Below are 26,465 nucleotides of genomic sequence, written 5' to 3'. Positions count from 1 at the left end.
AGAGCAAGAACTGAACAAATGAGAGTGGGTTTGTACTTATGGTGACAAAGTAGAGAAAGAACGGAAGAAATGTATTTTCATTAAATAGTTGCTCAATCCACTTTCTGACAACGATGAAATCTTCAAAACCATTGGTTCGGTTGAACTCCTGTGCATCTCCTGTAGGTATTAAGTACAATAACTGGTTTTTAAATTGGCTTTTCAGATGTTCATCCCTTATGTGAACTCAGTACTCAGTTACTTGTCTTGGCTTATCGCCGTCACAATAGCGGACCTGGTCCAAACAGTCTGGACATTTCTGTTCTCTTTTTCTGTCTGGTGTGTAATACAGTGATGAGAGCTGATGTGGAACTGAAAATCTGAGTGCAGAGACGGTTTTGTGTTCGTCAACAAGGAGAGGAAAAAACAAAGGGTGCAGGAAAACCAAACCCTTTCCTATACATCAATAAAATGCTTCTTCATATTAGTCTTTCTCCAAAGTTATCAGGTATATATTGAAAATAGCAAGGTTTTCCCCCATTTAGCAGCATCTCAGTATGGTAAATGTTTTTCATTGCCTTCAGAGCATTGTCACAGATAACTCACAATCACTGGTCTTTTTAATGTGTAAGATTGACTCTGAATTGGGTGTCATCACTCGCAGAGCAATGAAAATATTAAAATCCATAAATGGTAAGTTCTGCGAGGTCTTTTATTTACAGAAGTAGCTGTATTTCCCTTCTTTTTTTTCATTTAAAACTTAAACATCCATCACTTAAACCTTGGCATAATGACTTCATAGTGGGCATTTTCTTTACCTGAAGGGAAGAAGAAAGAGTTTCATTCTTTGGAAAGGTGGGCAGCTGTGTTACTGCTCACTGCACTACAGCATCGTAAGCCTTCCTCGTACTGCAGTCATCCTTGATACATGAAGAAAGAAAGGTTATGTTTGGGGTTTTTTTTCTTTTAAGCATAGTGTCTAGACGCATTATGTGCCAATTTCATTTCACTGCCACATCACAAGCTTCATTGATGATAAAGTCAATTTTTTTTCTGTGTTCTAAAGATACTCTGTGCTTCTTGTCCTTCAGCCAATTTTTAATCCATTTCAGTAGTTCTTCCTTTACGCTGTACTTTCTGACCTTGTAAATTAATCCAGTGTGTGATACACAATCCTAAAGCTTACCCTAAATCTAGATAAATTACATCCCTAGTTTCACCTATGTCTCCCGGTTCAGTTGGGCACTTAAAAGAAGCAACTTTGTCAGACCTGACCATCCTTCTCTTTATCTGTGCAGACTGCTCCTTTTTTTAATTACATTGGTTTAAATACTATGTAATGTTTCTATTTCTTTGCAGCCTGAAGTCAATTTAAAGTTTGAGTGTCTGAAGTTCCCGGGCTCTTTCCTCGTTCTTGTATTAGATAGAAAATCTGAAGTGAGCTGCCTGCAGTTCTCCAGTGCTACATCTCCTATCAAAGGGCTTTGCCAGAGGCTTTTCCTTACTACTTGTACTTTAGCTCTTGAAATGCTGAGGTGTAATCAATGGCAGGGATTGTGGTGGTGTTTGGAAAGGACATGAGTGCAAGACTTGGGAGCATCATGGTAACCAAATTTGACATTTACGGTTCTCGCAGGGATGTTTTTGCGAAGGTGATGGGACTGAAAAAATGACATAATTTACAGGATGCACCAGGGCAGGTGTCAGCCCTGCAGCAGCTCTCTCTTTGGTACCTATGAGAGTCTCTAGTACCTGCTCGCGGTTCTCTCTGTCTTATTTAGCTTGCTGTTTTCTGGCAGCACATTTTAGCGTAATTTGTAATTACAGCAGGGTTAAATGGATGCGTCAATTCTAAACCCAACGTTAACTTCCAGTAGCAGAAGAACGTGCTTGTTTACCTTACAGAAAAGCCAAAGGGCAATTTTTAGATACATTGTGAATTCTAGTTTTTGTTTGCTTTGCGTGAACACTTAAATACCGAGGATGCGGTGGCATTTTTTTTTTTTTTTTTGCATGGGGCTGAATGCATGATGGTGCAGATATTTTGCAAGCTTTATCTCAGTCTCAAGCTAGGCAATTGTGTGCTGGAGTATAGGTGTAATTATCATTGAATTGGAGGAAATGAAAGTCATACTATAATTCTATGCAAGTATTTGCAAGTAAGCTGTGATTTTTGAATGTTATTAAAAAGTCAGTCTAGCCATAGAATAAAAATTCTAAGTTCTATTTATCTATCACAGAAAATTTTCATCTACTTCTTTACATTTCATGAGTGATAACAAAAGTTCAGGTCCATTGTCGTCACGTAATGCGTTTCGCATACCGTGTCCTGCAGGGAAAAGCAATGATTTGATCACATTTTTAAAGAACCAATATCCAGGAGGTAACCTGGTTGGTGTGGGTATAACAGGCTTAGGCTACAGCAGCACAAGGAGAATAACGTCTAAAATCTGGTTTGTTGAAGAAAAGTATTAAGTTGCTCAGGGAATTAAGAGGATTGCGTTAGCGCGGGGGAAATGACTTAGGACCTGACTGCAATATGAAAAACTTTGGTTGTGAAGAAGAAAAGGCTGGTGGCACCAAGTTCGGCGAACCCTGTGCTCGAGGAGTGCGTGGAAAAGTTCGTTTTGATGGACCAAATTTGTTGCATGGGCTCCAAGTAATATTCTTAGGGCTGATATTGGTGAAACTAGTCTGTTTTCACCACTAGTATTTATTCTTTTAGTTTGGCGCTTTTTAGGTTTCAGGCATTATTGGCCCAGTTATTTATTAGGTGGTGATAAACTGCCTTCATTCTTGGGGTTCGGGAGGTCTGTGATAAGTTGTATTGTTATTTTAGATGCTATATTTCCAGGCTTTTTATTGTTGTGGTGAACAAACCATGTCTATTTTAACTGGATCAGAAAGGCAGTATAGGAATTTTTAAAATTCTCGGAAACACGCTGTTACGTGGATGAATGTGACAGATTTGCCAGCAAATCCAGAAAAATACGGAACAGAGGAATACGGGAATACTTAGTGCTGCTGCTGAGGATATGCTCATATTCCCTTTCACCAGTGTTGTGCGTTTTTTCCGGATCTGAGGATTGTCACTCAATCTGCTGTGTAATGGTCTTTAGGGGAGGTCAAGGTAACGTGTCCAAAATTTCATTCCAACAGGATTTATTGTAAAATTCATTCACTTCCCCCCTCCACCCTACAGAAACCTGTCAGTTGTGTCCAAGTGCTGCGTGATGGGCAAATGTTATTTTGTCGTATTGACCAGATGGGATCTTTTGGAGGAGGGGTGACCCAAAAAAAAAACCAAGAGAAAGTTAAGGAATAAGGGAATGCAGCAAAATTGACAATATTACGGTTGTTATATGTTTTTGGAGAATTTTGAAGGGTGTGCATCAAATGTGCGAGAACTGCTCCTAGCCAAGCATTACGTTGGGGAATGTGTTTGTGTCGTGTATAAAACCAAATCAATTCTCATATTTTATATGAAATTCTTTGTATCAAGTGGCTGTTAGAGAAAATATTTTATTAAAAAGTGTTGTTTAAAAATGAATATTTGTAACTGGCATCGCACTAATTTCTTCGTTAGTTCTTCATTTGATTTGTCGGACCCATCGCCATGTGCGAAGGCCAAAAGGATAAAGAGCAGTTATTTGTCTTTTCCAGTGGTTTAAAACAGAGCAGCTCTGGAAGAGGCCTTGGGAGGAAACCAACCGTTTGTTCTCCTTCCAGCTATCAGCTCGATCTTTTCGAAGAGATGAAGAACTCACGTCTTTCAGCTTTATGAGTGTTGGGGCTGGTGTTTTTAACATGGCAATGGGTACTGTAAGGATTAAAAAATAGCTACATTTGTCTGTGGAGGTTGTGTTTTATCCTTTGTATTGGTCAGAACAGCTTCAATGTCAAGTGATAGCACTAACCTGTAAAGCTGAGTTTTGGTGACAGTGGCACAAGTAGGTTTGTTGGAGAAAAGCAGGGATTTTACAGATCTGCTACAAAAGCATTAAAAGAAGGTACGCTGAGAGTTGCTTAGAATGTCAGCACTTTTTTCTTTGCCCCAAAAGCACTTGTTGTTGTTGTTGTCGTTGTTATTATTATTATTGGTTTGGTTTTATTTTTTTTCCCTAGATGTAGGTGTCTTTGGAAACAAAATGGCAAAAGAGGCAAGCTGGACGGGGTGGTTTCCGCACGGTGGCCTCGCAGTTGAGCACTCGCTAAGGCACTGAAAGAGTACAGTTGAGTTGTGTCCTGGTGCTGCAAGAAACGCTTGCGACAGGCAACAAGCACTTGGAAAGTGACCGTGACTTTCTGCCTAGTTCTGTCCAGTTCTCAAATGTGGAGGCCAAAGTTAATTATTTTAACCAGTGAACAAAAAGGAAAGCACGTGCAAAGTTGAAGTTCTTTTGAGTTGCGAAGTGTCCGCTGAGGAAGGAATCCTTTCCATCGTAGTTTTGGTCTCCAGGGCCTCACATTTTAAGTCCAGTCTTAGGAGGGCTCCTCCTTCTTTGTGTTTGACCGTATGTAGTTTGGAGCACGGTCTTTTCCTTCAGAGAGACCCTGCAGTGCTGTGACAATGATGTAGTAAACACCTTCATACATGAATATTCCCCTTTTAACCCAGGGTAGGATCTGTGCTCACTTATGCTTCAAATCAAGACCGGTGCAGCACTTCAAGCTTTTAAGAATTTGAGAGCCTCCGTGCTTTACCTTTTCTTTTCTTTTTAGAATCTCTTGGTAGCAGTTGCAAGGAACATCAAGGTTTGTTATAAAGAAACTTGCAGCAGTTGTGTGTAAACTGTGAAGAGGCCTGTTTTTCTTAACATGGAACAAAGTATTTCGTGATGCTCAGACATACATCTTCTCCAAGAGAATTGGATCAGTATGCATTGTTTGCTCATAGAACCGACTCTTTTCTGAGTTTTTTCATGCTTTCAGTATATTAACTTAGGCAAAAACTCGGTATCAGGACATTTTTGAAGTTTCATCCTACTGAGTCAGTAGCCAGAGTACTTACAAGTAACTATGGTGATGTTAGTTTTTACACACAACATTTATTATCATTGAGTGGAACATCGGCTTCCAAATAAATCTCGCTTCAGTAAATTCTGTTCAGCCTTTGGGGGTCACTTATCCAGTGTCCAGTGCTATTGCCAGCTACTGCTGTATCAGATTTGAAACACGTTGCTTTCAACTTCTGCAGGACCAGGATTTCCCCTGCGATCTTCAAGTGCTTCACTGAAGGAAATGCAGTGCAATTGGAAGGCTACTAACTAAATGCTAATAAAACCAATTTATGTGATTCTCTTGCAATGACAGGTGTGAAGGGCAGACTTTCTCAGCTAATGCAAATCTCTTTAAAATTGCTGGGGATCACCCAGAAGCATCAGTCTCCTCGGGCGGACTGGAGCCTGGTGTGCTATTTTCCTCTTGTGTGTTTTATTTGAATATGAATAACTGAAGCTGGCTGGGGAAAAGAGGAAAAAAAGGGAGATATTCGTACTTAATATGGCAGTAGTTATTTGAGTCAATTGTGGGTTTGATCAGTGGTAGCGTCCTGTATCCGAGAAACACGTAAGAACAGCAGGAGATAAATATGTTGTTTCCTGCAACCTGGTTACTGAAATCTTAATGTGCCAGTGAATTAATTAGCAGAACTCCCGATTTCTTCAAGACAAATTTTTCTCATTAACAAAAATTAATCTCCTAGGAAAAGCCTTATTAATTTCAGATACTAGTGCCTGCTTATGTAAATCGACTTGCCAGATGTACCTTATCCTCCTGAGTCAGAAAATAGCCGCATATGAGGAGACGGGTTGGTGGGTGCTTTTAAATCTGCACCGGTGTCACTGTTGCTCGTCTCTTGGTCGAGAGTCATCCCGGTGTATTTTAAAGAGGAAAATACATTTTTCCTAAGGACTGTTTTGAATGACTTTCTTATGAATGACTAAAGGTGTCATCACCTGCTTTGAACAAAATCACAATTTTGATGTTTATGTTTCTTTTTACTGGAGATGGAAGCTTTTCTCATTGACAGCATACTGTTGTTGCTTGGTAAACAAAGCAAAGCTTTACACAGAATTAACAGAAGAAAAGCAATGTCTAAAGAAGAAATTAAAAATAACCAGTAGGTGAAATCCAAAGGGCATGTTTCCAGAAGAAGGCTCCTCGGATGTTGCATTTGAAAAAATGAGGAATTATCTCTTTTGAAATGGGGGAAATACCAGAATGAAAAGAAAATCTCTGCGAACTAAAAGTACTGTGAACAACAACAATGCAGGTACTGTGTTGTCAATTCTGAAATATTTTCACACCTCAGGAGCTTAGTGCACAATACACTTCCCACATCTGCGGAAGGGTAACAGGGCACGACTGTCACCGTCCCAGGGTCTGTGTGCTTACAGATTTGGGCAACGAAGCCATAGGTGTAGAGACTGTCGTACAGTGCCCTACTATGGCCTTGCTACAGGGACCTGTGCGGGACTAGAATTAAAACTGGTTCGCTCTTTATAAATTAAAGAACAAATTACTTGTTGTCTTCTGCTTCCCTTGTTTATTTACTTTAATTAGTCACAAGTAGTGTATTAAAAAAAAAAAAAAGCAAACAACATCATACATTTATCTATGATGAGCACACTGGAATGGGCACTTAGTGCTTTCATGTTTAAGAAGTTTGAAAATAAGAATAAATCAGGCAAAGCTGTATCAGCGAGTAAATCTTGGTAGGCGAGGTGTTGCCATTGAAAAGTGGGGGTTATTAATTGAAGTAAAGAATTTTGCTCGACCTTCAAAAACAGGCAGAACCAAAATTAAAACCCCACTCATGTAACCCCAGAAGGACACGTTTGGGGGGAGGCAGCAGGAGTCGTATCCCGGGCAATATGTGCTGCCAGTCAGCTGTAGCCAGTACCGCATGTCCACATCTGCCGTCGTCACCTCTGCATTATCGCTCTCTCGCTGGGGGTGCTGCAGTCAGTTCTGTTGTACAATCAGCAGTTCCCAGTTTTCTTTCATCCTTTGAAGATTTTCCACACCCTCCCAATACTGATGGTTGAAGGAACTCTGCGTGAGTGCTGTGGAGCTCTGAGTTTCAGTGCGACTCCTGAAAAGCTTATTGTGATGGATATTTGTTCATCTAGCTAATTTTTGTTTGGTATTCCTGTTTTTCGTGACGCTGAGTTTCACAACAGGGTGATCCGCACAATGTGATTTTTAGAACTGGATTGTAAGTCTCGAATATAAGCCACCACCAGTTAGTAACTGCGTTAATGGTTTTAGCTGGCTGAAAGCTTTGACAAAGGCGGTGTTTTTTTAGGCTGAACAAGACAACGGCCATCCCCTCCCTGCCTTTGCCAACCTGCACATCGAGGTCCTGGATGAGAACAACCAGAAGCCGTATTTCACCAGAGCCGCCTACCAGGGCTTCATCCTCGAATCCTCCCCAGTGGGTACCACTATCTCGGACAGCCAGAACCTGACCGCTCCGCTGCAGATCCTCGTCTTGGACAACGATGTGGAGGAGGTATGGCTCCTTCTGTCATAGCGTCACACTATTTTATTATTATTTTTAGAGTCCTTCCTTTTTTTTATTTTTAATAGAAGCAAAACTGGTTTGATCAAGAAATTAAAAAAAAAAAAAAAATCTTAATAGCATCGTTAAGGTTTTTGTTCTGAGTTCCAATAGATTTGAAAGTGCGCCTGAACCGAAAAACTGATCTGTGTCGTACTCAACTCTCCTTAAGATTGTGTTCTGTTTTAGAGATGACGAGCGCTTAGTGTGAAGGGGGAAAAAAAGAAAATGCATGTAGTGAGAAGGATGAATCTGCCACACGGTGTGGGGAAATGGGAGAGAGAAGCTCAAAGTGGAAGGAAGTAGGAGTTCGGAAAAATGAGGAGGAGGAGAAATTCAAGTTAAATCCATTCTTTGCTCTGCCCGGATTCTGATACTGACATTACTCATAGTAAAGATTTGGCATCTAGATAAGAATAGTAACCAAGTAGTAGCAATACTTTGCCTCTAGGGCTGATGTTTCTTCTGTTCTCACCAAGGCTGTTGCTATTATATGTTTTTCAATAATGTTTCTTTCTCCTCTAATTACTGTCGTCTCTCCAGTTGTCCCCTTTGCCCTTTTTTTGTTCTCTTGTCATCTTCAGGTACATAAGGAAATCCAAGTTGTAGGCATAGGTTGTGCAGTAATATTTATAGTCTATACCAACACTCTTTAATAAAGTTCTTAACCTGATGGTCGGAAAACTGTCTTCTGGTTTTGAAAATTTTACTTTTGATGTAGGCAAATTCATTCTTTTGGAAAAACATGAGAGGCCATTGTCACTAAATGCTGCTTTCTACATCACTGTCTGCATTAGAGTGATTTATTGTCCTGGGAAGCTATTTTAAAGCCCAGACTCACACAGAATATGTCCTTCCTATCCATTAAAATATCTCAGTCAATTTACGGGCATTCATAAAGATCGGTTGGAATGCAAGTGGAAATTTAGGGGCTGGATAAAAGGGACGGCGTAAGCGCGCATGGCGAACATCATCAGGCATTGCTGATGACTGGTGTTATTTGTGAGATACTCTCGTTCAGCATCGCTTCTGTTAAAAGCAAAGCAGTTTTCTTTCATCAAATTAATGGGATCTTGTAGGTTGCTTAATATAGGAATAGGAAAGGTGTGCAGGCAGCGGGTATGAGTTTCTATTTACGATGCATTGTCTGATTGTATAAAATCTGTTAGAGTCGTGTATGCCTGAACACAACGGAAATCAAATCTGATGAGTTAGTGTCCACAGTTCTAAGTCCTTTTTAAGCTACTAATTTGAGAGATTTTGTCAGAAGGCTGCTTTTAGTTCTGTGATCCTTAAGTGAAACAAAAAATACGGTGATTTTATTTAGATGTTTTTAGCTTAAGCAATCGCTGTGCGTTTTGTTCGATCCACACTTTTGTGAAAGTACTAGTGAAACCCTCTGGTTCAAATGCACCTTGGTGCAGATCCGTTTGTTACAGAAAGCTGGAATTTTAGGGCACTATTTATGTCCACCTTATAACACACGGGACTGCAGATGAACTTTACAAAACTGGAAAGAGGGGCTTTGAATCACCTGAAGCGTGGAAGACTGAAACCAAGCAAGTCTGTCTGTGAGGCTGATAGACCCGAACATAAGGTAGGCCTGGACTAAAACTCGGATTTTTGGGGGGCCTCTCTCCTGTTTGCTAGTAAATGATATTATTACACTAAAGGAATGACAGAAAACCTTTGCCCTTCGTTAACCTCCAGAGGTTTTGGGGGTTGTAGTTAACCGTGCTCTGAACCTTTCCCTGGCAGCTGCACAACGCTACCCACAAGGTGTCAAAGGCAAATTTGGTAATACAAGGTTTTTTTGATGTAACTACGTATTAAATGATCTACAAGACTGAAAATTAGGATTACTTTGAACTGTTAAATCCTCAGTTTGGACTGACTCGTTGAATTAATCGTGTAACTACCAGGTAGTTAGTATAGGACATGATATTTGTATACTCTCAGACTGCAAATATTTAATTGCAAGATCTTCTGCAAAGAAGAACGTTTTGTTCCTTTAATAGAAACTATTTAATGAGGTTTGTAATGTCTTCCTGGAATTCATGTTCCCCACCCTGGAAATTCTTCCTGTTACAGATTCTGTCAGCACACATTCAATAGCTCCAGTTCTTAGGGATGCTCTGAAATTCAGCACGAGCGGTTTGACCACAGATCTCCACGTTTTTTTTTGTTGTGCCTTCTCTCTAGTACATCAGCACGTCCCAGGAAATTAGATCAATATTTGCATATTGAATAGGCAGTTAATTAATATACTTGCGTTTGCCTGTAGTAGAAATTTCAACATAGATGTGGCCCAAATATTTGTAGTTTTAATTGCATCACTAATAATAAAAAAATCTGTCCAATCTGCAACAGATATTTCAATTGGGAGCACCAGCGTAACTTAAATAGTTTGTGTCCAAATGTGATGAAAAACAAGTTTATCGTTCTTGAACACAAGCCGCTTTAGGCCGCTGATTAGAAGTTGTTAAATATTTCTGAGTCTCAGTACAAATAGACTTGAAATTTCATATCCACGGGCAATGACCATTCAAGGGCCCAAAAGTGTTTCCTGGTGACGTTACCACCAGGTTGGCTCTGTCCCTTAACTTCATTAACTTCTGCAGGTCTTAATGGTCTGGTGGCTTCATTACATCGTACTAAATTAAGCTTTTTAGTAGGGAGATCCTCTCCATGCTCGTGCTTGTTATTTTCCAATACTGACACTGGGTAAACATAATGTATGCAGTCTTTTAATTGACAAACCACTTGAGATTATATTTCATATTAAAGTAACTCCCTGACCTCAGATAAATGCATGAAGAAAGCGGTCATCTCAGCTGTGGACCTTGAGAAAAAAACAAAACGCATTGCAAATTTAAACCTCGGAATTATAATAGGGTCCTGCTATAAACCTTCCAAAAATTAATTTTTAGACGTGACATTGCAAACAGACCTTTACCTAGAGCAGCACAGCCGAGCGCTGATATAATTAAGTGCTCTGTTTAAACGGCATAAATTAAATTAAGCCACACGAGTACCTTAAGACCTGAGCAAACCAGAGCTGAGATGAGGAATTTAAACAGTATGATCCAGTCGCTGTTTGCATAAGGCTTCTCGAGCTTCCTTACTCTCTTGCTTCCATGGCAGAGTACTGATTGCTTCTACTTCTGTGGTTAGAGTTGGTGAAAAAGCTACACAGTTTCTTGTTTCCTGCTTCTGTTGTCTGGGAACTTGAAGTCAAACTAAGTAGATGGTTGTTCAACATCTGTCTTTGCAGAAACCTGTGGGAAATTTTAAAGAATTAGTATTTTACATAAAGGCATCTCAGTAGCAACCCAAGAGGACAGAGTAAATAATGGATAAAATAACTTTTAAATGTAACTACAAGTGCACGTTATGGATTTTCAATTATATATTCAGATGAGGAAAAAGAATTATTTTTTTATCCAGGAGTACTGAAGCGTTTTAAATACTGAAGCGGTTTTCTCTAATATTTGCCTGATTGCTCATGTATTTCACTATTATTGTTTGCACTTGTTTTGCAGCCGGTGTTCTCTCAAGAGGAGGGTTCTCGTAACACTGCTCTCCCTGTATAGCACTTCTGTGACACTCTAATAGTCACATTACAAAATAATAATTCAGGGAATATTCTTCCCAAATGTAACAGCCCATTAATATAATTATTCAAACAAAAGGGAAAGGCAAAGCGAAAAGGCCGCTCCTCTTTCTTTAGGACTAATCTAGGTAGGTTTTTCCTTTTCCGAATGTTTCCGCTTAAGAAGAATAAAAATCTTAACATTGAATCACTACCGTAGCATTGCATTTCGTCCTTTATTTGTGTAGGATGGATATCTTTCTGCTGTCTGAAGCTCTTCTTTCTCTCCTTGAGTTCCTTGGAGCCCTCAAGGAATTTACTTTCTGTCTATCTGCCCTGGTTTAAACAAATGCTGTTGGTAATTAATGGAAGCGCTGAAGATGCTGACACTTGTTTGTCGCCCCCTCCCAGGAGCGGTTCATTTGTATGAGGAGCAGAAGATGATTTTTTTCAAAGCTTTTCTGTCGGCTTCTCATTCAGGGAGAGGCAGGGCCCTTTGCACCTCAACCGCCAAAAGTCGCTTTTTAGCTCCTCAGCCGTTGCTTTGTGCAGGGGCTGGAGAAGTTTGGGTGTGATTGAAAGAATTCAGAATTAAAGCACTGCTCAGCATCCATCCTAGTTCTCTCGTTTGTCTTTTGACATCTTTTCCTCCAAAGTGGAGATGACATAAACAGTGAAGAGCTTTTTTTATTCTTATTTTAAATTGCACATGGAAATCTTATATTAATGATCTCACTTTAAAGAAAAAGAAATGCTTAAGGAGACAAAATTATTTGTAGGGTGTCCTGAGCGAAGTCTTCTCAGATGGGTTTACCCCCTGTAGTTTTTCACTTGCTCAGCATTTCGACTTGATTTATTCTGTTGCTCTAGGCGATTTTACACCTAAAGCCATCACGGAGACTTCTCAGGAGGCTGCGCTTCGGCTTATTTTTCTGATAGCGAGTGGTAATGTGAAAGATGCAGGAAATTCCCTCCAGAATCTCGTTTGCCTCACCTCTACAAGACTCCGACTCTCTGATTTTTCTGCTGAAAGATTAGAAAAGATTTTCTGCTTTCACCCAGACACAAGGAGGGCAAATGCTGGAAACATCTCAACAAAACAAGTCTCTTCTGTGGGTGTTCAAGTGCTGATCATCCTCTGCAGGAAAACTGCTAGAAACCCAAGATGTGTCGTCGCATTAACTTTGTTATGGCTGCAGCTTTTTGGAGACGAGCCCGTGCCAGCAACTGGGGAGCCTGAGCAGTTCTCATGCTCCTGGAGCTTGTTCTGGCTGCCCTGGAGAATCGAACAGCCAAATATATTCCCTCTAAAACATCCTTGGGGATGCTGAACCCCATAGGGGCTGCGTGGCATCGTCTGCTCTTTCTTGACAATATGTGATTTTGGTTTAATGTTAGGAAATTGTAGAAAACTGTTTGCGTTAGGAAGAGCTTGAAAGCCCCTGTGGGAGGGAAGGAGCAGCAAAAAAGTAACATTACCATCCGCGCAGGCTTTCAAACCTGGAGGAATTTCTCCAGAGATTTTTCAAGCAGAACAAGTTCAAGGCCAGGCTGTGTTTATTAGCAGTGCATGGGAGCACTTTCTGCAGCTGGTTTTTATTCTGGTTTTGTCTCTGACCGTTTTTCCCCAAATGTCGTGCTTTTGTGGTGTCCATCAGTACCAGGTTTGTGGTTCTTGTATTCATTCTGTATCACATTTTTCTTTGTAGGTTGCACCAGGTGCCATTCCCGTAGGTATTGGGTATTATGTTTGCAAAATTACTTTTTGTTTTAATTGCATGGTTGATGAATTTATTTCCTCCTGTCCTCTCTCATTTTTCTCTGCCCTGTCGGTGTCTGAGACTGGGACTGTCACTGGTTTTGTGAAGCCTGCAAAGAGCCCTTTAAATGCATTGCACCAAATTAATTTATGACATAGAGCTATACCCTGGTTACGTTGTGATTGCTCTATGTTCACTAAATAATTATATGTCTTTATAGAAATCTTAAGTATTACAAAGAGGGGTTTTTTAAAATTTAAAAATTACTTACTAGTCAGTTCGAAGTATGTAAACCATACGAGGTTTGAACTGCGTGCTCGAAATGGTCTTTGCAGGTTGCACGTAAACTCTTTTTGTGTGGATTCTGATAGTTTTCTACTTAAAATTATATGCTAAACAATTTACCAGAGACAAGCTAGTCTGCATGACCTGGTAATGTAGGCAGAAATCAAAATCCTTCAGTCCAGGCCCCAAAGTAAAATCATAGTTGAAAAAAATTGAAGTGTTGGAAATAGTGTTGGCAACACCGATGGATTGTTTCCCACACTCGTGTTCTCTCACAGTATCTGCTGCAGAAAATGGTCTCAGTTAAGCCGAGCAGACTTTCTTTTGGCATCAAATGTGATAAAAATGTGAAAGCACAACAATGCCAAGATTAAGGAAATAAACTGCTTTGTAGGTCCGACACGCATGGAAGGCAGTAGAAATAGGCACTGATCGCAGTAAAGGCGATTTAACTTGCACACGAGGGTAAAATTCCTAATACAATAGCTAAGGAAGAGAATAGATTACTTTGGGAGTGTACGGGATCTCCATTGTTGGTTTTTCTCAAGAACAAATTAGGAAAAAAATCCTGTTTATTAGTGTTCAAAATGGCATGACAAGCAAGAACTGTAACAGCTAACCGGGGTTTTTGTAAATTAAATTTTCGACTGACTTCGTAGTGTCTACAAAGTGAACAATTATTGGCAATTACCTTCTGTAATTTTTCATGGAAAAAAGAGATTGCCATTCGCGTTGCTGGCTGTAAAATGAATTTTAATTTCGCTGGAAGCTGGTATAGCTGCAGCAAAGCTTTCGGCAAGAGGAAACCACTCGTTTGGAACACTTTGATATTTCTTTCACGTAGCTTTGAGCAACTGAAACAGTTTCTTATTTAAATAGTATAATCTTAGCCTTCAACGTGTGTGCTTTAGAGTATTTTGGATGGCTAAAATAAATTTCTGTTGTGCTAATCTGTCCTTATAGTCATTTATTTTGACACTTGGTGCATGTGAGAGTGAGCTCACGTGTTTTGCCCACTGTCCCATAATGATGGTCTGTTTTCTTTTTTTTAATTACATCACAATGACAATAATAACAGGGTCGGAGTTAAACTTCTAGAAGCATTTTGGATTCAAGTTGAGAAAATGTTCAGAGAAGAAGAATGTAACTCTGCTTCTTGGATTATTGGTTGAATTCAGCTCTTTCTGACCACATTGTGTGTCCTGCTCTGTATGGGGTGGGTTTGGTAGAGTTGGAAAGTAGCCGGTAAAAATACTTCTCAAGTTACGTCTTGTGCAGCCACTGGATTTTCTGTTATGTTTTATTCGTGGCAGTTCAAGGCAGTTTTTAAAGGACTCGTCTCCCAGCCTTTGGTGTTTTGCCGGATCACGTTTGCGTTCCTCTTTTATATCCTTGCCTCACATAACGAACATAAATTAAGTAACTAATGACCGAGTGTAGCACATTAAGTCAGGTTAAACTAACCAGATTACATACAGGGACATGGAAATGTTTGCTGGAATACTGTAGGCAATAAAAGGTAATGTAGTTTATTTTTAAATTTAACTGTAATATAGAGTGACCCTTGCAGTCTAATCACTTCAATAACTCAGGAGCATCTTTAAAGAGATGGGGGAAGATGTCGAGACATTTCACCCTGGTCATGATTCACGTTTCTACTGTTTCAACAACACGGATATCGCAGAAAAGTGACTTAATTTGTGGGGCTGTCCAGAACCACCACAGAGCTGAAATGCCCTTTTTTCCTTCTCTGTGCTGGCACCCAGCAGACTGAAAATCCATTTTCCTGCTCTGTATTAACAGCTACCTGGTAAATTCACACTGGGAGGAACCGGCATGAGGTTCTGGACTGTAATTAATCTGCTCTGTTCCCTGGGAGTACAGTAATAACATTCCTCCCCCTTTCTGTCAGCTGAGATTCTACTTGCCCCAAAATTAATTTCAGCCTTTTTCCCCAGGGAACATTTCTTTTTTTTTTCTCTTTAGCTTAAAATGTACTTCGTAGTGAAAATTTGACCACGGTTACTTTACTATGGTTTTCACCCCATCAACTGAGAGGTTCATAATTCCGCATCAATATATTTTCTTTCTTTTTGATACATGAAGAGAATCTCTGAACAGCATCTATTTAGTGATATGCTTCAACACATACGGTTGTCTTTTTCATCGCGTCAACCCGACTGTTTTATTGCTCCATTAATCAAGATAAGCTTAGTTTTGTTTTTAATGTGGTTGAATCTGGTTTCTTACGTTGGTAAGTTCTATTCAGTTTAAAAGTTACTGTTTTAATGAAAGGAGGCAGCATTTAAAACCACCAGATGCAGGTATTTGTTTACCATTGGGTTTACTTCTATAGGTTAACATGTATTTTTGACATATTTTTCATCAAGATTAGTTTTTTAGATCAGCAGTGATTTTTTTTTTTTTTACTTTTTCTACAGTTTTCTAGGTTGTTAGCCACAGTATTAGCGCTTTCTGCGTATTTAGCTTTCACCTGAAACAAACGCTTGCATTCAGTAATCGGAAACTTAATGGTATATATGAATTGATAACATAATGCTCTTTTTTAATGCTGTTTAAAGACAAAGGACCCGCAGCTCCACCTCTTTCTGAACGATTACAACGCGGTTTTCACTGTGACCCAGAGCGGCATCACCCGCTACCTCACGCTGCTGCAGCCCGTGGACCGAGAGCTCCAGCAGCTCTACACCTTCTCGGTAAGCGCGGAGCACCACGGCACATCGCTAAAACCATTATTTTTAACATCCCCGGAGATGGTTAAAGTGACACAGAAGAAGAGTGAGCAGCAGCAATACCAAGGCACAGGGCAGAGTTGATAAATGCGGTCGCCACTCTTCCAAAGCGCGTGTGTTAGGCGTGATATCAACGTTATTGATCCCCCGCTCAGCGTCATCTCCGTGGCATCAGGCTTATATTCTGCTGCCACGACACAGTCTGACTTTCGTACCCAGCATGGCCTGGAGGCCACCTCTGCCTTTTCTTTTCTTGGCCCTTGAGTTGGGAATACGATGCTCGTAATGGCCTTTCTGCTTTATTTTTTATACAAAATAAAAAAGTAGGATAGCAGAAGCCGTAGCGGTATTTTTTAAAGTTTCAGTGGATCTAATACTCCCTCCAGCATTTCCCAGTCTGTGAGGAAACAGCTTAACAGCCCTAAAGCAATTTGCAAATGTGCTGCAGGGAAACCCTGTTTCTTCTCTGCAGGGGTTCCCAGTCAACGCCGTGGTATTTTCTGTCTGTTTAGCACTGGAAAGGCGAGCTCAGATTTCCTCTATGGAGTAAGGGCCTCTAGCTCTTTAAGTCTCACCGTAAAATGCTGGTTTTGAGGTTTGGCAGAGGTGCAGCGGCTTGCACACAGCAGCCGAAGCCTTCCGTAATTGACCTAATGCAGACAAAAATGAAAAATGAAATGCTGATTTTTACTTGTCGTACTGTATTTTCTCACAGTTGGAATTGTGTTAAGAATGCACCATTAAAATACGTTCCTGTTCTCCCTTTTTTTCCCCCCTCCTGAAGATGACAGCGTCTGATGGCGTCCAGGAGAGTGCCCCGGTGACAGTCAATATCCTGGTGATTGACGCAAATGATAATTCTCCAACCTTCTCCAACATATCATATAATGTCAAGATTTATACAGATATGAGGCCTGGGGAAGGCGTTATAAAGGTGATTTTAAGTCTTTTTATTAGCTTTGTTGATTCGTTGTTAGCAGTAGATGGTCTTGGTAATGCAAGTTGGAAATGTACTAAAAAGAACTAGAAATAAAGTCTGTGTATCTCCATCCACTTCATTAATTACATAGCTATTAAAGAGTTGCTAATGCGGAATGATGGGCCTGCCTTAGATGTATAGCTGCGGTTCAGCTCTTTCATCTGAAGTTTTACAAAACCTTTTCATCTGAAAATTCTCAAAAGAAAAAAAAACTATTCTCCTGTATTAGTGGGATATTGAAAAAAAAATATTTTGGGGGAACAGGTGCAGAGTTCAATAGGACCTAACCAGAAATATTTCACCATGTCATAAATCCTTTTGGTTTTTACAGACACCCAGGGTAGTTTGTTTGTAGAGCAGATGAGCAGTGAAAAACGTGTTGAAAGCGGGCCCGGAGGGAGAAGCGGTTTTAATTAAAGTTTGCAAGCACTGATTTATGTTTTGGTGCAGACTGGAGGTGAATCCTGGTTGCGCTGAACTTAATGGAAAAAGGCTTTTTTGGCTGGTAATTTCTTCTAATATCTCAGCCATGCTCCTGAGTGCTTCCAGACGGATGAGAAGACAAGATGCTGTTAGTGGAGGTCGGCGTTCAAGGATGGCAGAAGGCAGTTGGGAGTATTGGAAAAAAAAATAATAAATCATTGGCTGACTTAAGTAATAAAATAACATTTTCTGAAATATAATCAGCAAGGAAGCATTTGAAGGCAGCAGTGATTTAGCAGTATTAGCAGAAAGTTCAGTGGCTGTTTTGGCATGTGCTCTACTTGAACCGTATTGACGTGCTGCATTTGTTATCTCTGCATCTCTGTTAGTGGTGTTCTTGTCTTTTCATCAGTCTGCGCTGCAAGTGCTTAAAAGCATCAACGAGAGTTGTGGGGACGTTATCAGCAAGATTTGAGGGAAAGAGAGAAGTTTTAAACATAATTCAATTCCTCCAAGCTTTGCACAAGGCCGTGGAGAGGGGGGAACAATAACAACAAAAAGACAAATACTGTTGTCCTGAATGAGCTCAGAAGCTGTATTTGCGTCATCTCATAGACTCCTAACTCCATCTATAAACATGTGGATTTTATAAGTACACCACCTTTGCTTGGCATTTAAGGTACGGAGATACACACAATGCTGTAAGAAGTTAAATGAAGGTTTTTTCCTAAAGCGTAAGCACTCTAGTCCAAAAAGAAATCGTGCTCTGAGCTGCCCGAGTTGTGTTTGTGACGCTTGGGATGAGCAGAGCAGCTACTGGGCTCTTCTGGAACAGCTGCGACGCCAAAGGACTCGTTGTGCACAAAGGGAACGTGCTGGTCTGAGGGTTTACACTGCCTGGCGTTTCAGCTGCAAATATTTTCCAACCCCGGCGGTGTGCAAAGAGCGGGAGTACAAATTTCTCAGGAAATTGTTCCTTCTGGGAAAAAAAGCAAGAGGGCAGCTCTGCAAGGGCATCCGCGTTAGGGAATGGGTCCCTTCTAGGATGACATTGGAAAGTTAGAAATGAGTAGTGGGGAAGTCAGGCCTTAAGCTTCCATTTGCTAAAATTAAAATTATTTTGGAAAATGTAAGAGCTCTGAGGGTTTTTTCCTCCTCCGCGCTTCTGTCTGCAAGGTCAGCATGTGGTTACACTCAGACTATGAGAGTTTAGAGTGTGGTCAGAGGTGGAGGGCAGAACATCGGGGCTGGTTTGGGAAAGGGGTTGTTTTCCAACTAATCTTACGTTGCTGGATGAGCTGAGTTTAGAAACAAACTGACATTAAAAAAAAGCTAAGAGTGATGTTAAGGTTTCTGCATACTGTGATATTGCCAGTAATAACAATGATTTCAGGCTGCTGGGGTGTTTGGGAAGTTTCTCACCTTGTTTTTTTTGCTTCTGCTTTATAAATACCTTCTCAAATGGAAAACAGACCTTTTTTTTTTTTTTTTTTAACTGTTAATACAATGATTTTTATGATATACCTAGCTTGTTCTCTGTATGTGGAACAAACTCATCTTGTAACCCTATCTCATCCCTGGTTTAAGAATCTTTTAAGATTCTCTGCTGTGGGATGATGATCAGCTGTGATAGTTCCCAGAAGAAAATGACCCAGGTCAGGTGTGATTACGCTGTAAAAACCACCTTCTCTAGCCGGAGAAAGCAGGTTAGAAAAAGAACACTGACCTCAGTGAATCTGGACAATCTCATAATCATTTAAACAGAAGCGCTGGCTTGCGCTTAACTCCCTACTCAGGCTTATTTGCAGAGATGATGAAGAAAGTATTTCTTTTCTGAAGAGTGTCGTTTTTCTAAAGAAAAATTGCAAATTTCTGGTATAGCGGTGTAAGTTCTTGCATGTAGTTGCCACTTTGCTTTTATTGTCCTGAGTGTTATAAGGGATTTAATTTTTTTCTTTTTTTTCTTTTTTTTCCAAATGCAGTTCTGTGCAAATGTACGATTAACCCCAGTTTGTACTTGCTTTCCCATTTTGTGGGCAATAGTTTTGATTTTGCTCCTGAAAAAAATCTCCAAACTTATTATTTAATAGTTTAGATTGTATTTGCTGTCTCGTACACTCTTTAAAAAAAAAAAGTAAATTAAAAACTGCTTGTCCCCTTTATAGGAACAACCTCCCTGCGCCTTGTGGGGATACATTCAAAGCAGGCAAATGTGTGGTAAATAGTAGTTATCACTAGAAAGACTGATTGATCTTAAACCTGGTAAAGTACTTAATCCCATCTTTATATATTATTATAATTTTGCTGTCCTTTTCCACTTTTCTATTAGCACTTTCTTCCTGTGATTCAGGTATTTAAACTAGTTACGCACTGATGGTTGGGGTGTGCAGCTGTAATGCAATCATATTTGACATAAGTCATTTAAATCTTGTTTCTTTAGACAGCTCTCGTTTCTGTATACAGCATAAACTATGCAGGGTACAGACAATATTGAGCAAGAAAACGAGAGATGAGAAGGGACAAAGGATGGCAAAAATTTGAATTTATGAAACCAAAATAGCCTATTTTAATGTATCTGTGTATCTGAATGTCTACCTAATTTCCCGTTGCAGAGGTATGACCCATGTTCAGGACCTCTCTTATAAGAACAATTCAATAACTCCGTGATCGAAAATGGAAATTAAGCGATGTTGGCCTTGCGCGAGCTGAAACAATCCTGCCAAAGATCACCAGGACAAGTTTATTTGGAGGTTCTGCCCCAGCCCCTGGTTACGCAGAGCACTTAACTTCACACATCACCCCATAAACAGCCATCGTGCTGGAGGTCAGAAACAAAAGCAAAAAGATAAAACGTGCTAAAACTGCAGGCAGTAGCATTTCTTTCACTTATCTCTTGCTCACAGTAGATTGGGTCCTGAGCAGTAACAGCACTTTGAGTGGCACACGGGGACAGGTTTTATTTAGAGCCATTAAATAAATACCTCCTCTGGGGCTGCTTTGCCGTTACCTCAAATGTGGCTTCTCAGGGCCGGGTCACTTTGTCTCTGTTAAATATTCTCCTTTTATTCCCCGCACATACGCACAGGCGACTCCAGCTGTCCTCGCATACGGACACATGTTAAATCATGTCTCAGAGACATGTTGGCAGCTCTTGCTATAAAGCCACAGAACAATGTAGAAGTCTTTGTATAAGTCATCTCCACACTTAATGTTTTATTGATGTGGTTATTTGCAGCCCTTTGCTTTCAGTCCATCAGCATATTAATTCCCATCTACAAAGTAAACATGATTAGCAGAAGCAGAAAACAAAACTGCGTTGCGTTTGCGTTTCTCAGTAGATGTCTCTATATACTCAAGTGAAAAGAATGGATAGAGACTTAGTGAAATGTCTGAAGAAGATACTGAAAAAGTGTTTTGACCAGAGCTCACGGTTCCTGCAGGGATTTGCTTTAGGTCAGTACGAGTCAGACCAGCTTTGCTGAACTCTTAATTTCTTGAAAAATGTAGGGCTGCTGGCAAGTCTGCTAATCACTCTGTCTTTTTAGGGCAAGGTCGCTAGAAACGTTGCTGCAGAAAGGTCGCAGGTCAAATGCTGAAGCCCGGTTTCCCCCAAGTATACAGGGAGTCTGAACAGAGCTTGTATAGTCCCCAAGAATGTGTCTTTGTAAATGTAAGACCGTTCTTCTAAGTCTCCTTTCCCTTCCAAGAAAACCTCTTCTCGCTGCAGCAGAATATGCACCTGTCCTGCAAAACTTTCAATACATCAGATTTCAATGTAATGAAGGTGATACTGCTGGATGCAAAAGGTTTCTTAGGAAAGTAAAATAAATCTTGTTTTGTGCTTCTTTCTGTATATTTTAGACCGTGTTTCTCAAATCTTCTTAACTATGAAGCTCTGTCGGTCTGGGACAGCTGGAGACGGAATTTATAGGTTCATGTATTATGGCAGCTATTTAACTTCAATTCTATTCAATTCTATTTTTTATTCCATTTTTGCCCCCAAAACATTTTTCAAATCACCTATCTTTTCAAGCATTCAGTATTTGTAAGTTTAATTAACATTATTAATAATCTATGTAGTTGCGTAGTCAGTTAATTTCTTTTTCCATGTCGTCACAATAAAAACCGGCCTTGGTCCAAACCCTGTCATTAAATACTTAGGGCCTTGTATTCTGTGTGAAGCCTTTATTTATCTTCTTGTGCGTGTTACTTTTGGAGTTCAGTAGAGAAGGTTATTAGAGCAGTTCTCCTAACTATGTCCAGTTGTGTATAGAAACTATAGAATGAGGGATTAAGGAAACGGAGTTTGAGGGAGTTTAAGCTCTGAACCCCGAGAGGATGGAGAAACTCTGTTTTATTTGCTGAGTTTTGGTGGGTTGACTGACCATTGCAAGTTGGCACGGCAAGACATTAACACATGGATATTAACTTGTTATTTAAACTTCGAAGAGGAGATGTTCAATTTAATTATTTTTTGAGATATTTCAAGTGTTTATCCTGTGTTCAATATACAGCATTTCTCAAAATACTATAGGAGGACAAATGAAGAATTGCTCATTCTAGTGCAACAGTGAAGCATCTATGACAAAGAAATCCGAAGAAAATCAGTTTAGATAAATTAAGGTTAAATACTTCTGTGTTGCAAATTTGCATTGGGTCGCTGTGCTCTCTGTGAATGAAGCAAAACACTGATTATTTCAGGAAAAATTAGCTTCCCTTACATGCTTTTCAGCTGACGAATACTGCATCCAACCTGTTCCATGTTAAAACGGTTGCTCAGTCCCTAACAGCATTCATAGCTGCACTCCTAACGAGAATACACCTGAATCACCTGTCTTTTAGCCTTTCAGTTCATTTGTTCTGCTAAAGCTATTTGGGGCTTAGCTTTGGTTGTGAGCAAGTTTTTGCCTTTTTACATGAAATTTCCTATTCCATTGAGCCTACGTGCATAAAGAACGGAGATCAGCCTAGAAGGCAGCTAGATCCACAGGTTTTTCACGTACTCCCCGTGGCGTTTAATGTTGTATGCAAATGCGATTACCTTGAACATTACAGCTTTGGGGTTTATTCTTCATCTCCCCTCGTGTTCCAGCTGCAAGGTTGAGTTTGTGCTCTTGCCGTTCTTTAGCTGCGCTTGGGCACAGGTGGTTGGAACGTTGCGGGTAGCACTCGGGAAGGCTGTGACCTGCTGAAGGTCGAGTGCGATGCAAGGTGGATTATTAGATTATTATACTTGATATACTAATGTAGCAGGGACTTCAGGGAGTTCCTTGGCCTGCCCGCAGTGCTGTCAGCTTTGAGAGTGCCACAGGGATGAGAAAAGGGAGATTTATCCTGAGATAACGCCTCTTGATCCTGCCCTTGGCTTCACGGTCATCGCTAAGGTTTTATGTCGTCATATGTTACCCTTAAACCCCAGACTTGCAATCTGACGTGCAGTGCCGTGTGAGGAAAGCCGAGGCAGACAGGCCAGCAGGAACCTTTCAAGAAACTACGCGTCTATTCTTCTTTTTTCATCCTCGCTTTGGGAGCCCTGCCAGGGAATCATTTCTGAGGCTGGGATTTCTTATTGCTTTGTTCATCCCAGGTGGTGCTTTACGGCTCTACCTGCTGGTGCCCTTTGCCGTTTCCCACTCGGAACTGCCGGGAGCAGCAAGAGCCCATTGTGACATCGTTCCCTGTCATTTCCACTCCAGCGCCCTGGGTACCGGTGGGTGCACGGGCAGTACTGCCCGCTGTGGCCTTCTCCACGTCCAAGTGCTGCCCGTACCGCTTCATGGCGTCCCGTGCGCTGTTTGAGAAAATAGGTAGTCGCACAAAATAAAGAGCCAACCGAGGAATCAGCAAACTAACCCCTCTGGGAAGAAAAATTCACCTGAGAAAGACCAGAGGTACTGGCGTAGCTTTGTGGTACTTTGGTGACTCAACCATAAATGTAACAGAATGCTGGGTTCTGAATATGGTGATAATCAAGATGGAATTTTAATGGCAGTGATAGAAGCCAAGCGATAGGCACTGTGATCAGTTTGCTGCACGGTTACACACGGTATGTGGAATAATTTGTGTTATTCTCTATGTGTGAAGGAGGAGGAGAGGCGAGAGGGCTCAGCTGGGACACAGGGCTGAGGTGTGGATGCACATTTCTGATTGGAAATCTGAGCTTGCTTCTTACTCGCTTCACATCATGGCAGTCAGAGTCATGGGTACTTGACGCTTGGCTAAAGGCAAACACATATGATTACTGACCTGTATTTTTCTGGCCTTGTGTGTGAATGCTTGATTTAGCATGGTGTGCTACACAAGTAGGATAAACCTGTTGCCTTTCCTAGGGTCAAGATAAGAACCCCCTCATTTCATTACATTCATCGACATAATTTGGGCCTAAAATATTAGGCCTTAGGTTTTTCTTATGATCAGAATCAAAATTGTACAATTATATGTCCCTGCTCATTGCAGGGGCGTTGGACTACATGACCTTTAAAGGTCCCTTCCAAGCCAAACTATTTTGTGATTTTATGATATAGAAGAAATGCTACATGTGAGAGTAATCACAGCCCTGGTAGAGAGACGGTGTAGAGGCCACACGGTACAGAATTAGGTGCTCCGTTGCATTTATCCCAGGGCTCTGAGCTCGCCCCCACAAGCACACCCTTGCAGGTAGGTGGTGACAGGTGGCCTTGCGCATCGGTGGTGTGCGTTGCTGTGTTTCCTACCTATGCACCATACGGGAACAGCTGCCATTTCCCTGCCACTTGGCTTGCACGTGTAGTACAGGCGTCATTCTCCAGTTCCACGCAACGAGGGCTTGTAATGCACGACCTGGCTATTGGAATTTCTCGTAGTGCCAAGGCTGTCACTCTGGAGAGCGTAGAGAGGGATGGGGACTTTCTGTCAGGAAATACAATCTTCTTGTTAGGTTTGTGACATCATAAATATCTCCCCACCCACCCTTTTATAGGAGGTGTTATAAATTCCAATCCACAGAGAGTAAACTTGGTCTTAATTAGTTTTCTTAATTAGTATCTTCAAATAATTTGCTTGCAGTCTTAGGTAAGCAGTTTTTCCTCTGCTTCATGATTTTTTTAACACCTATTATCCTTCATTTAAATTGTATCCTTGTTGTACAGTAATTAGAAATTACGGCATATGTTACAGGTGTTCAAGTTTTCCCTCAGCTCTGCTTCCTCTACTCCTACCGAGTTGCCTTATAAAAAAATGATTAAACTACAACGCTGAACCGTGCGTTCTGACATTCTGATTTTGAATTGCAGCTCACTGCTGTAGATGCGGACGAGGGACCCAATGGCCAGATAGGATATGAAATTTTGGCTGGGGATCAGGGAGACTTCATCATCAATGACCGGACAGGCCTTATCACCATTGCTCCAGGCGTTGTGCTCTCAGTGGGGCGATCCTACGCTCTCACTGTCAAAGCATCTGATAGTGCTCCTCCTGCGCAGAGAAGGTAACTCATCTTCTAATGAAACTCATTTGTTAATCGGTGCTTAGCAGCGCGTAAGAAGTGCGGCGCACTGTAACCCCGCTGGAATACGATGCAATGTGTTCTGTTTGGTGTAAGGATCACGTTTTGGAAAAGTGTCATGTTAGGAGTTTTTCACCTTTTGTTCCTTATTTATATTTTCCTTACAGTACACAGTTTTCAATATTTCATTTGCTGGTAATGGTCTGCTTTTTAAAAGTTCATGTGTTGTGCTGGCATGCTGCATGCCCATTTTTTAAGAGCAATTGGGATTGAAGGGATGTAAGGAAGAAAGCAAGGGAGAAGCTTTTTGTTCAGACTGCGGCTTGCTGCGATGCGGAAAGGATCGGAGACGGTCTGGTTGCTGAGCTGGAGACCTTCTCTCCAGGTACACGGTCTTGGCATGCTGTGGACGTGGTGACAAGTTGTGACAACGGTGAACGGTAGCCCTGCTAAGACTTAAGTCCTCACCAGGAGGATTTTTTCTCTTCTCCTCCAGCTGATAAAGAAAAGCAGCCTGCAAATTTAGTATGGTTAAAATAGGATGCTCTCACATTCAAAAAAATTAATAGTTTTCAGTCGCACTTAAGTGCTTCTTTTGAGTTTGTGTTCTGCATACGGTAAAATTGTGCACAAATGTCATTTCATGAAGAAGTGGAGGGGTGCATAGAGTGGCTCTCATGTTTTGGGCCCAGTATTGATAATGTGACAACATGAAGGATGATGGAGAGGAACGGTAATCTCCAGCATTTAGATCTCCCACAACCTTTTCCTCGAATGAGGAATGTAAGAAGGAAAAATAACCCAAAAGTGGAATTTCAGTCATTGGCTTTTCTTCAGGACCTGCTGCTTCTGTCATGTCTCCAAGAGAGCAGCTCATACTGTTCGGCACATATTTTATAGTTACATTTTCCAGTCACTAGAGTATTCAGATTGTTAGGTTGTTCATAAAACTAATATCTAGTAACAGTCTTCTGGTTACATTTTCTTCTCCTTTCCCTCTGTTGCTTTTTTTCCTGGTAAGCCCTCTCTTTAGGTAGCTCATAGGCTGTTAGTAGTGCCGAGGAGAAGATTGGGCACTATTACGTGCTCACTTCTGTGTAACACTAGCATAGCATTAAAGTGGAGGAGAAAAATCAATAATGCCACTTCAGAGAGCTTCAGAATCCAGCCACATGGCCCAAGTAACAGTAGCCCCTACAATACAGCTTTGATTGCTATCAGCTCCTTTTATGTTTGAGAAATCTTCATATTGTTGAAATCTCCACTTCTGATGGTGTATATTGGGAGCACGTGCTCCCTCCTCTGAAAATGTCTTCGTTGCAATAATGTGCAAAAGTGGAAAATCTCTCCTTTCTTGCTGTTTCTGCTCATCTCCCTTTTTTGTGGAATAACAACGTGTGATTTGCTTCATAGCCTCTTACATGTGTTCAGAAACCGACTCCATCTAGGCTGTGTTCCCAGAGCTGGGCTGGCGGCCCTGGGGCCAGCCCGCCCTTCACCTCGGCTGTATTTTGGGCCCAGAGCTGGGGATTTTGTGTCTGCGATGGTTAAAAAAAATCAGAGGGATGGCTACTGGAGCTTCAGCAAGGTGCTGTGGAGAAAGAACACAGACAACTTGTACTGTCTGGAAAGATACATTCAGATCAA

The 26,465-nt window shown here is 40.9% G+C and overlaps 1 protein-coding gene across 1 annotated transcript in view; it reads left to right on the top strand.

Annotated features, from left to right (window-relative positions):
* Positions 1–26,465, top strand: part of PCDH15 (protocadherin related 15) — a 340,270-nt gene that overhangs the window by 164,335 nt on the left and 149,470 nt on the right. The window contains exons 12-15 of the mRNA XM_065638430.1: positions 7,289–7,495; positions 15,763–15,897; positions 16,718–16,867; positions 24,607–24,800. Of these exons, the coding sequence (XP_065494502.1) occupies positions 7,289–7,495; positions 15,763–15,897; positions 16,718–16,867; positions 24,607–24,800 (686 nt within the window). The remainder of the gene's footprint in view (positions 1–7,288; positions 7,496–15,762; positions 15,898–16,717; positions 16,868–24,606; positions 24,801–26,465) is intronic.

This window comes from Caloenas nicobarica, chromosome 7 (genome assembly GCF_036013445.1).
Source record: "Caloenas nicobarica isolate bCalNic1 chromosome 7, bCalNic1.hap1, whole genome shotgun sequence".
Classification (NCBI taxonomy): Eukaryota; Metazoa; Chordata; class Aves; order Columbiformes; family Columbidae; genus Caloenas; species Caloenas nicobarica.
Note: the sequence above shows the minus strand (reverse complement) of the source record. Positions and strands in the feature narration are given on the sequence as shown.